Source organism: Python bivittatus, unplaced genomic scaffold (genome assembly GCF_059951505.1).
Source record: "Python bivittatus isolate LINGU-HERP-01145 unplaced genomic scaffold, Pbiv_v1 ctg000390_np1212, whole genome shotgun sequence".
Taxonomy (NCBI): Eukaryota; Metazoa; Chordata; class Lepidosauria; order Squamata; family Pythonidae; genus Python; species Python bivittatus.
In genome coordinates this window covers 1,220,625-1,232,947 of record NW_028277070.1, presented here as the reverse complement: position 1 = coordinate 1,232,947, position 12,323 = coordinate 1,220,625, and the positions used below count along the sequence as shown (strand labels likewise).

Below are 12,323 nucleotides of genomic sequence, written 5' to 3'. Positions count from 1 at the left end.
TGCGCATCATCCTTGCCATCCTAGAAATGTAACTCAGTCTGAGACACGGTGATTGGTTTGACACAATGCACTAGGCTGAGTGGGCTTGGGCAGCGTGTGGGTCAGGGTGTTGTGGGAACTCAGCCCTCGCTTACATGTTGCGTGAACCGGTCCAACAGGTAATGCCATTGTATGGTTAATCCACTTGTGATGGAATGGAATTAGGAAGGCCAGGCTCAGGGAGATAAGCATTTTCTTAGCTCACCGGAACCGCGTGGGAGGAACAAAAGGATGAGACTGGCACCTCCCTGAGGAATTCACACTGTTGTGGCTGGAGGACTTTGGGAACTGGGGTTTGAGTCTGGGAAGATTCTTGCCAGAGGTTGTAGCTAATAAACATAGCTGGACTGAATTTGCATGGTCTCTTGGAGTTCCTTGGGCTAGGCCTGACATCAGTCTTCCCAGACTAAAACCCCAGTTCCCAAAGTCCTCCAGCCACAACAGTGTGAATTCCTCAGGGAGGTGCCAGTCTCATCCTTTTGTTCCTCCCACGCGGTTCCGGTGAGCTAAGAAAATGCTTATTTCCCTGAGCCTGGCCTTCATAATTCCATTCTATCATGCCACTTGAGAAGAACATCTTGGGTGAGGAGAACAGTTGTGCTGTGTTAAGCCAGGGTTAGGACTGAGTGTGTTGTGCAGCCCAACCTGTGAGAGTGCCTTGTTCTTCTGGGAAGCAGGTCCTTCCTCGCCTTGTCTTGGTCCGTGTACTCCTCCTCCCTCTGGCCTTTGCTGCCTCCTCTTCCCCTGGACTGTGTCCTTGCTCTTGGAAGCTGCAACCTTCCCCCAGGCCTCTCAGCTCGGGCCCCCTGTGGGTTCTTATGCACTGTGTCCACCAGGTCTTCAGCTCTTGCCTCCACCTGCTCGGCCAGGGAAAATACGTGGCCAGACTGTCTTCTGCAATAACGTTTGATGCTCTTCCTCTGAAGATTCACTACTAAGGAGGGACCTTGGCATGGGAAGATTGGGGTTCAGGCTTGACCAGGGCTGTGTATCCCTCAATAAGTGATTTCTGCTGTAGACATGTGGAATGGTTCTGAAGGTTAACCACGAAGGATGTAGAAACATGTATACTTACAGTTTCATAGAATCATTGCATTGGATGGGCCTAGTCCTGCCCTGTGCAGAATCTAAAGCGCAGCATATGCTCTAGCCTCCCTGATTCCAGAAGCATTTTTCATTGGTAGCATTAACTGTGCAGAAACTTAGTGAAGAACTGCAAGCAAAAAGTAGGAAGAATCTACAGAGACGGGTTCCTGGAAGTCTTTCCAGCCACTGAAAAGGAGCTCTGATCTGGGTCACATGACGGGGAAAGAAGTGGGAGGGGGGCTTAGAACTGAGCAGCTGCCAACATCCCGAGCTGCTGCCTGCCTGCCCCCCCTGGGGGGCCGGGGGCGGGGGGCTTCCTGGACTTTTCCCCCTCCAGACCCCCAGCCCCACCCAGCCTACTTTCACACTCGGTCCTTCCTTTGCCAGCTTCTCGCCCAGTACTGAATTTGGTCCAGTTTTTGGAGAGTTTTCTGCTGAAGGAGAGACAGGCAGAGTCCTCTGTCCCTTTATCTGTCTTTTTTCCCAACATCCCTCCCAGCTGGAAAGAGTGAAGGGGTTGCCTATATAAGGTGGGAAGAGGAAGAGGTCTCTAGGTAAGATTACATATGGGCCAGAAATGTAGTGAAGCTTGGAGTTTGAATCAGAAAATCCAGCTAGCGGCTCTCCCTGTCTAATAATATGGGGCGCAGGCCTTTTGGGAATCAGTGGGGCTGCATAAAAGCATTATCTTTAGCCCTCACGGACTAACCAGAATGTCCCATTCTGGTGCCTCAGAAGAGCTGCATGAAGTGGCTTCCTCACCTTGCTTCAAAGTAGGCCAGATCTTCGTGAGCTCTGAGAATTTCTTATTGGATTTTTTTTTCCCTCACAGATCCCCTTGAGAACATGTTGGAGTCTCAGCAGCGAGACTCGAGTGCCCCTGGAAGATTTCACGTGGGCAGTGCTGAATCTAGGCTGCACATCCGTTCTGCTGGGGGATACACACCGCAACGGGCACTGATCAATCCCTTTGCCCCTTCCCGGATGCCCATGAAACTCACGTCCAATAGGAGGCGTTGGATGCACACTTTCCCTGTGGGTAAGGAATTCCTGTTTGGCCTTTGTTGTGCTTCATTGGTGTGTATGGATGTGTAATATGGAACTCTTTCTTTTTTGGTGCTTCTGCCAACCATAGATGTTTTGTCACATTTTTGTTTGGTTTGCTTTTTGTCCTGTTGTTAAGGTTGCTTCCATTGTGTCATACTCTTTGAGGCCCACAGCTCATGGATTCAGCCCATTCAGGAAATTTTGAGTTCATTGATTGATTGATTGATTGATTATGCGCCATCAAGTTGTTATCAACTCTTAGCAGCCACATAGACAGGTTTTCTCCATAACAATCTATCCCTAATCTGTTCTTTTAGGTCTTCCGATAGTGCCCCCATCGCCACTGTAACTGAATCCATCCGTCTTGCTGCTTGTCATCCTCTTCTTCTCTTTCCTTCCACTTTTCCCAGCATTAGAGCTTTTTTCCAGCAAGCTTCACATAATGTGTCTGAAGTGGGATAATTTGAGCCTGGTCTTTTGTGCCTTGAGGGAGAACTCCGGGTTGATTTGTTCAGTGATCCATCGGTTTGTTTTCTTGGCTGTCCACAGTCTTCCCAGGAGTCTTCTCCAACACCTAAGCTCAGAGGTGTCAATGCTCTTCCTCTCCTGCTTCTTTAAAGTTGTTCTGCTTCCATAGAGGGTCACAGGGAACCCCATGGCTTGCACAATTCTGATCTTTGTAGGTATGGACACGTCCCAGTATTCGAATATCTTTTCCAAGGCTTTCATGGCTGCTTTACCAAGTGCTAGTCTGCATAAGTCTTGACTGCTTGTTCCTTTGCTGTTGATGGTTGATCCTAAAAGGCAAAAGCTCTCCACCATTTCAATATCTTCATTATCAATTCTAAGGCTGATTGTTCTACCTATTATTATTAGTTTGGTCTTCTTTATATTTAATTTTAGTCCCATTTTTTCACTGTGCCCTTTGACTTTTGTACTAGGGCTTGCAGATCCTTTGCATTTTTGGCTATCAAGGTAGTGTCATCAACATAGCACAGGTTACTGATGTTTCTTCCTCCAAATCTTGAGTAGCTGGGCTTTAAAAAGACCTTTCTCTGCCTGAATTTGTCAGTATGCTATATGTACCTCATAATTAGTGGGATGTGGACAACAGTATGTTGGCTTGCATGGTAGTGTCTAGATTATACATCCCAGTTTATATAGAACAGTGTTAGCATGCTTGGAGTAAAGCCGGAGTTTTGTTTGTGTTATATTAGCCAAAATAAGTCAAAACAGACTCTCCCTATGCATGAGTGTGGCTAAGTCTGGTAACTCAGTCTCACCTTTTCTATCTAACTAAAAAGCATTATGTGAGAGCCTTGATTGACTGCTATCTTGCTAGGTGGCAGAAGTCAGTATCTGTAGGCCTGCCTGACAAGCATGGTATATGGAAGGTTGCAATTTTGAATGGAAGAGGAGTTTGACAAGTCATTCAGTCCAATTCTCCCAACAGACATCATTTTGTCAGGATTGTCTTGTTGATAATTACTTGTTTGAGTCCAGTGAGCTCATGCTTTTGTCATCAGTGATAGTATCTAGCCACCATGTCTTCTGTTAGCCTCTTTTATATTGCCTTTAGTTTTTCCAAGCATTAGGGTCTGACTCTTGCCTTTGCACTGTGTCTCCAAAATATTTAAGCTGTACCTTTATTAGTGGTGCTTCCAGTGAGTAGCCTGATTTTATGTCATCTACTATTGAATTATTTGTTCTTCTGCTCCAAGGTCTTTTCAACAATTTTTTTTCAGGATCACAGTCCAAAGGCATCAGTTTTTTCTTTGTTCAGCTTTTCCAACTCCCATAGACATGCATTACAGCATTAGAATTTTGCTGGGGAAAGCATGGCCTTGACAATATGGACAACATGGAAGTGTGATGTCTCTGCACTTTAATATTTTGTATAGTTCTGTTATAATATTTTTCCCAGGTAGCATATGTCTGTTTCATGGATGTAGTCACCATCTATCAGCCCTACAAGATCGAAATCACGGTCATGTAGGTCAGGGCTACTTTTATTGTGACAGCAACTTGCAAGTCTGAATGTGCTTCCTGTTCCCTCATTTTATCTTCTTGTGAACTAGAGAGGGGCTTGCCTGAGATGTCTTCTCAAGTTACTTTCTTGGCCTGGGCTCAAGCCCCTCTTATCTGATTCCTTCAGCTCCTCAAGTCCTGTCAGGTTCAGCCCAAGAAACTCCACGAGACGGTTCTGGAATTGCTCTGTTCTTTATTAGCTTGCACCTGCTAGACAGAATCTCACCAGACTAACTCTAACTCCCAAAGTCTGCAACTAAACACTACGAATTCCTTAGGGTGGTGCCAGTCTCATCCTCTTTGCTTTCACACGCTCTTCCTGTGGGCTGAGGAGATGCTTCTCCCCACGGCCTTGACTCTCCTCACACACGTCCTCCATCACAAGTCCCTTTTATCTGATTCCTTCAGCAGCTTTTCCTCCTGTCCTTCAAGGCCGTTCCTTATTCCCTCTACACCATCCCTGTGAATGTTTAAGCTTACGAAACAAAGCCTGATGCTACTTCAAGTTTTTCTTCAGGTTGACACTGCATGTTGACATAATCATATATATTGAACATCAGACCAGCTCTAATACTCTGTTCTTTCACCTTCAGTAAGCATTTCCTTAAGCCTTCCTTACTTCCAGTCGTCAGAGTAGCATCACCAGCATACCTCAGATTGTTGGTACTTCTCCCAGTAATTTTAATTCTAGTCACTATTTTTTCTAGCCCAGGATTTTTCATACCAGTGTTATAATATAAATACAATACAATATAAATACAAACATATTTCATGATACAGATGTTAAATAATAAAGTGACTGTATATATCCTTCGTGCACTAGATATCTTGTGTGTCTGTGAAACTAAGAAAAGGTAGAAAGATGTCATAAACCTGAATAAAGTGGTCTGATCTTCTGAAGTGGACCATGTAAGGAAATGAAGGTGTAGATTTAATTATAATTGAAAGGGCTAAAAGGTTTGTCAGAGAGTATGAATTGGTGTAATTTAATTGTTGTGGATACATATGTAAAAAGGAATGCATAAATGGTGATAATTATATCTTATGCTCAAGTGAATGGTGATAATGGAAAAACCAAAAGTGGGTTTTGTGGAAAAATTGTACAACTTTTTGAATGAATAAGATCCATCTATCAGACTCCTCCTGATTTTTGGCATACAGGTATAGACATTCCTTACATATAACCCGACTGCAAGTTACACATAAAAAATCAGAAATTAGGGCAACAAGCAGATGTACAAAAAGTAATAAAACAAGTAGAGATAGGGTCAGGAATGACTGGCAGAGCTGAAGTGAGGGGACCAGTATGAAAAGAGTGCATGGATGTGTTTTTGTCATGTAGAGGAATTAAATCACAAACCAGCATATTAAGGGAAAGGGAAGACCGAGAAGCCATATTTGAGAAGCTCAGAAGGAAAGAGGTGAAAGATTTAAAGAACAAAAGAAGGACAAAGCAGTGTATGGAAGTAGGGAAGGAAGGATAGAAAGTATGGAGAGGTATAGTGAGGAGAGAAGTGTTCTTATCCTATGCCTTTAATTTCATTGGCATGCTGTTTCTTTTTTTTTTTTTAATATTTTTTTATTTTTACAACAAACACAGAACATGCATGAACAAACAAAAACATAAAAAGGCATAAAAAAAGCATCTTCCATTTTATACCGTGTGTCAACCAGTTACCAACTCGTTGGTGCCCCTTTCATAATCTTAAATTCTCATATCATCTATTCAAAATATACTTGTATACTTATCAATTAACAATTATTAATCATTCATAGCTAATCTATAGAATCATTTATTACAAGAAATTTTAAATTTCAATAGGATTAGTAATACATTTTCATCTATCGATTATATGTGTATATATATAATAATTAATATCAAATTTCTATTATAAAATTTCCTAATCCATTACATTACTATATTTTCTCAGTGTCATATAAAATTACTTATCTTCTTACTCTAATTTCAAATCTCAATTTAACTCATCTCTGCACATTCCATAATTTTCAATAACTTCCTCCTGCATAAGTACTTTTTAATTTTTCCAATTCTTAAAAGTTACAGTTCTAACCAGTATCAGTTACAATATCAGTTACAGTTCTAACCGGATTACAGTTCTAACCAGATTCTTCACTACATGTTTCAACAAAAATGTCTCTAGTTTAAAATCTATATGTTACTATATTCAACCATGTATAAATTTTAGTCTAATCTCTTGAAACATTTACAATCAAATACAATTTTTAACTATATATCTCGGATTTATACTTTATTCCAGCGCTTGCATAATTTTGAGTTCACCCTTTTCATTCAATATCCCAAAATATCTAGCTGTTTATTCCTTTTTCTATATTATTGGATAAGAGAAAGCAATAATAAATGTCCTTTCAAACATTCTGCTTTTTGAAGCTTCTGTCAGTTCCATCATTGTTGTATTCCCCTCGTTTTTTCTTTAAACATCTGAAATAGTTTCTTTCAATATTGTTTTACTTCTTCTTTTTGTGCATTCTCTTAGTACGATTTTCCATTATAATCTTGTATAATCTTTTTCTCACCCTCAGTGCCAAGAACAAGTCTGTCCCTCTTCATTTATCAGTTGATTAACCCTTTTAATTCTCAGTTTATAGGCCTCACAATAATTCTGTTTAATGTTTCTGATTTCTTGTACTATTTCTTCCTTTTCCATTGATCCCGTTTTATGTTTAATTAAGTCCATTTTAGCTTTAGTATCTTTTTTTCTTTTTTTTTTTGCGGGAATTTCTGCAGCTCTTCTTCCAGTTTTTTATAGTCATCCTCAGTAGTTTAAAGATCTTTTTCTACATTGTGTTTCTCGTATAATTTATTATCTTGATAAACCTTTATTGAGTCAAAGGATTCTTTATCTTTGTTCTTGCCAAAAATAAGAAGAAAAAAAAAGCAAGAGGAGAAAAAAAAAAAAAAGGAGGGAAACAACTAAGTCTCTTTAAAAAAAATCCAACTGAGGGGGGAATGGAGAGCAAAGCAGAGCTTCTAGCAGAAAGAAGAGCTACTGCCACCAATCAGGGCTCTTGTGACTAGCTCAAACTTTCCATCTTGATATTTTCAAAATCGCTTTCAACTCCACTTTCTTGTTTATAGTTACGGATGGCACCTGTATAAACATGCACACCCCACTATCTTTTTAGAAAGCACAGAGTCCTTGAGCATGCGTCACAATGAAAGGAAAAAAGCACTATGTCGAGCCTCTAGATGGCAGTGCAACTTTCTTTCATTTACTTTCTCTTAACTCCACTTTCCCCATTTCAAAATCAAAAAGTATAAATTTCTTATAACAATAAAGAAATCTTAGTCAAAAAAAAGGCTTAAGATAAAGAGTTATTGAGTATTAAAAAGAAAAAGCCAATCCAGTTAAAAATATATTTTTTTAAGAGAAAAACATCTTGCCAATTCCACTAAAAAGGGAAAGTTGAAAAGAAAAAAAATTTTCGCCCCTTTTTTTATAAGGCTCAATCTCGCCGCTTAATCCACTTTTCTTCACTTTTAAAAATCTCTTTAAGTTACTTAAGGTGTTCTCTAAGAATAGTTGAATAGTAAAAGTCCATCTCACCCAGTTGACACCCCTCTCTTCCTTCTTCCTTTGGAGCTGTCCCGGCTTTCGCAGCCATTTTGGCTGCCTCTCCTCCGCCGGCTTCAAGAGCTTCTCCCGGGATCAATCTGGGACTTGCGGCGTCCCTGAGATCCGCGGGACGCGCCCTTTGCGATCGCCATCTCTACGGGACGGCTTAGGTCCATCGGGACCGTCCGGGGGAGGAGATATCGGCTGCGATCCTGGGAGCCCAGGATCGCCCGCCGTATCGCCGCGACGCCAGCTCCGCCCTCCATTGGCATGCTGTTTCTTACTCCTCTTCTGTGATGGGCAAGTTGGTATCAACGGATGTATGAATGCTCTGCCTGAGACATTAGAGAGCTGCTCCAGCACTAGGAAGAGTGGGCTACACTCTGACTCTTAAAACAGAGAGGAGGGCCCAATCCCCAGTAAAATATGGGCAGACTGAGTCATGGCACAACCTGTGCTAACTGAAAATATATTCAGCTCCTAGAAGAGAGCTGTCAAGCCGACGTCACTTCTCTAGAGAATTCTCCAGCCCTTCCTTAGGAGTGTTTCTCTCCAAGCCCCTTAGCAACTTGGCTGCTCATTTCTGGACGTTGTCCAGTTTATGATGTCCAGAAGTGAATTCAGGGCTTTAGGTGTGGCAACCAATGCAGAGTAGAGAGGAATCATGAGTTCTCTTGATCTTAATACTTCTGCTGATGCAACCTAAGAATGCATTTGCTTTTTTTCTTTGCTTTACTTTTTTTTGCAGCTGCATCACACTGTTCACTTGTGATCCACCAACACATCTGATTCCTTTTATTTATTTATTCATTTAAAAAACTGCAAGGCCGACCATCTTCAGAAACACAACTCTGGGTGGTTCACAATGGCAATAAAAACCAAAAAACAATAAAAGCGAAAACCTGGCACCCCAACCATTCTCCTCTGATGCAGCCCACCACCACCATCTTTGGGCTCCAATCTTCACTCTACCCCAGCTTTTGGGGGAACAGCCAGCTCTTTATGGCCTTCTGGAAGGCTAAAAGGGTGGGGGCCTGCTGGATCTCAGGGGGAAGGGTGTTCCACAGGGCAGAGGCTACTACAGAAAAGACACACTTACTAGGTCTCACTGGATGGCAGGATTTAAGGGAAGGGACCCTACTCTATTCAATTTGGTGAAACAGACAGATACCCTCCAGGAGTGGCAGTCCCACAAATAACCTAGCCCCTAGCCATGTAGGGCTTTAAAGGTGACAACCGGTACCTTGAATTGCACATAGAAAAAAACTGGAGTTACTGCAGCTTGTGTAACCGAGGTGTAATACAAGTAGTCCTTGTTTAGCAACTGCCTTGGATAGTGACTATTCACAAATGCAGTGGTAATAAATGGTAATAAAAAAATCATTTTCTGACCAGTGTGCATTTAGGACAACAAAAACCTTCAGTGTGAAACTGATTAAGATCTGGTCAGTTTCAGGCAAAGCTGGAAGCCAGCTGGAGGATTCTAATGAGCTAATTAAGGTTACAGAGCTGAGCTTGTTAACTTGTGGTTAGCACCTTTTAAGGATCTGATCCATAGAAAAGCAGCTCAGGAAGAGATAGCTTGTTTAAGGAATCTCCACCCTGCAAGGAGGCAAAAAAGGGGGGGGAAGGGCAGGCACAGGACACTGTACAGAGAACTTTATTTGAAAGAGAAGGCAGCAACCAGTGACCTTCGCAGTCTCTCTCTCTCAGTCATGTGGTTTGCTTAGCGACCATGTCATTTAGCAACCATTTCGCTATACCAATTGCATTCACTAAACAAGGACTACCTGTATGGGCGAACCAAGGGGTGCTCAACACCGTGCTGCCGCATTTTGGACCAGTTGTAACTTCTAGGCAGTCTTCAAGGGGAGCCTCACGTAGAGTGCATTGTATCAGTCTAATTGGGAAGTGACCAAGGCATGAGTGACCATGAGCAAGCCTCCTGGTCCTGGAATGGGCACAAATGGCACAAAGAGGAAAATGTGCAAAGGCCCCCCCCTAACCACGACTGCCACTTGCTCCTTGAGCAGGAGCCATGACTCCAAGAGGACTCCCAATTTGCACACCAACTCTGTCTGGGGCAGTGCTACCCATCAAGAGTCAAAATAACACACCTCCAGACCCTGGGGGGCCAAAACCCCAAAGCCACTCCATCTTGCCAGGGTTGAGTTGAAGCCGGTTCCTCCACATCCAGACCCTCACAGACTGCAGGCACTGGGTCAGCACCCCAACAGCATCCCCTGCCTGGCCCGGGGTGTCAACGAATGACTCACCCAGTGGTTTCATGTAGATGTTGAAGAGGAGCAGCAAGAGACCTGAGCCCTGAAGCACCCCACACCACAGGGGCCTAGGTCTAAATCTCCCCCTAACACCAACTGGAACCAGCCAGGGCAGAAGGAGGCGAACCACTACAAAACAGTGCCTCCCACTCCCAAATCCCGGAGCCAGTTCGGAAGGATACCATAGTTGATGGTATCAAAAGCTGCTGAGAAATCCAGGAGGGCTAGAATGGTTTTCACTTGTACTGCTGCCCAGTATGGTCTCCTCTGCAACTATGTCTCATGCCTTTGACTTTTCCTACTCAACTGAAGATCATCTGCAAATTTTATAGCAATGTTTTCCAACCCCTCACCCAAATCATGTATAAATATGTTGAAAGCATAGAACAGAATCGTGCAGTACCCTTGCAACACTTATTCCCAGCTTGACACAGAGCCCTTGAAATACCCTTGTTTAACCTGTATCCATCTATTGATAGCACAGTCCGGCCCATGTTTTGTAATCTTTTCTACTAGAGCAGTGATGGCGAACCTTTTGGGCTTGGCATGTCAAAAATTTGGAAAATGCCTACCTTGACTCTGCTGGCATGTAACCCCCCCCCCCCCAAAAGAGAAACAATTCTTTACATATTCATTTACTTTAAAAAAATACAGTCCAATCATGTATGGTGCTATGTATTATATAAAGAAACTTCAAATAAATACAAAAATGAAATACGAGTAAAACAAACTCAGTTTCTTTGGTAACTCAGGGAGAATAGTTGTTGTCAGGTGTTGGTGAACAGTGGCGTATCACCCAAAACGTCATGGCGTGTCACCTTTGACATGCATGTCATAGGTTTGCCATCACTGTACAAGAGTCTCATGGGGAGACTTTGTCAAATGCTTTGCCAAAGTCAAGGTATATTATATCCACGATGCCCCTGTGGTCAGTATACTGGTCACTTTATCCAAAAGAAGATCATGTCAGTTTGTCACGACTTGCATTCTTGATAAACTCATGTTGGTTTCTGCCTAGCAATCCATAGATTACTCAGTAATCTCTCCAGGTTTTGCCGGATATAACAACAGGCTGACCGATCTGTATTTACCTGAGACCCCTTTTTCCCCTCTTTGAAATGGGATTTATGCATTGGAGATTATATATATGATGAACCCATACATGCATAAACAGAACTTCAGCCAGCTTTGCTTAAGGTGACTAACAAAGCAGAAATATGTGATTGGACAGGTCCTTCTGGAGAGGCCATCCAGATCCACCACCAGACCCGTCAGAACATGGCAGAAATGCAGGGCAGCGGGCAGAGGGACTGGACTCACTCCTCAGCAGAGCTGTTGGAACTCGCCTATCACGAGGCGGCTGGCAGGTAATGGCGTTTGGCAAGTGGACACATAACTCACTGGGTACCATGCCATAGCAAGACCACCATCCCACTCTGGAGAACCCTTTCAGAAACCTTTTACACTGTTTTCCATTCAAAACAACACTGACTGAAATTGTTGTCCTGCATGTACAGGTTGCCAGTGTGTTTCCAGGTTGAATCCAAGGTGCTGGTGTTAACATTCTAAACTGCTTTGATACCATCTTTCCTGGGAAGCTTCCTATGTGCTTTGCTTGTCATCTAGGCCACTATTTCTAGACCCCTGTTTTATGAAATTAGGCCTAGGGCTGTCGAGTCTAGGTCTTTGGGGGGCGGCACCTGGCATGTGGAATGCTCTGTTGAGAGAGGTTTTGTAGACTCTGATACATAATTGTGACAAGAATTAATTTCAGATGCACCCAGGATCAAACTGTTTTGAAAGATTATTTTGATCCTACTCGGTTCTTTTAATCTGTTAAGCAGCAAGGCTAAATCCATTTTACAGATTACATATTTTAAATTAGGCCCTTTGGGGAGCCATAAATGCTTATAGCTGCCAGGCCATTACAACGTGAAGCTTGGGATTAAACCTAGTCAACTCTGATCCATTGGTTTGAAAGAGTAACCCATAAAGCAGATGTGCAGATGTCCCCCATTAATAGAGGCCTTAGAAATAACTTTTCCCCCAGGGCTAATTTAGCATCTTGAAAAATAGGAACGTGCATCTTCGTGCATTTCTTAGATGGACCTCTTTTATATATCCTCCTTGGGATGAAACAGGTCACAAAATGTTAATATTTGATCTTATAAAACCTAATGTAATACTAAAGGTCAGGAAGCGCTGATACATTTATACTAGATCCTCAGTGGAGAAAAATTTTATG

General features: G+C 42.6%; 1 protein-coding gene across 7 annotated transcripts in view; it reads left to right on the top strand.

The window, feature by feature from the left end:
* The window catches only part of DEPDC5 (DEP domain containing 5, GATOR1 subcomplex subunit), a 59,090-nt gene that overhangs the window by 22,081 nt on the left and 24,686 nt on the right, over nt 1–12,323 (top strand). For all 7 annotated transcript variants that reach the window (XM_088143780.1, XM_088143781.1, XM_088143782.1 and 4 more), the window contains 2 exons: nt 1,958–2,164; nt 11,310–11,445. In XM_088143780.1, the coding sequence (XP_087999906.1) occupies nt 1,958–2,164; nt 11,310–11,445 (343 nt within the window). The remainder of the gene's footprint in view (nt 1–1,957; nt 2,165–11,309; nt 11,446–12,323) is intronic.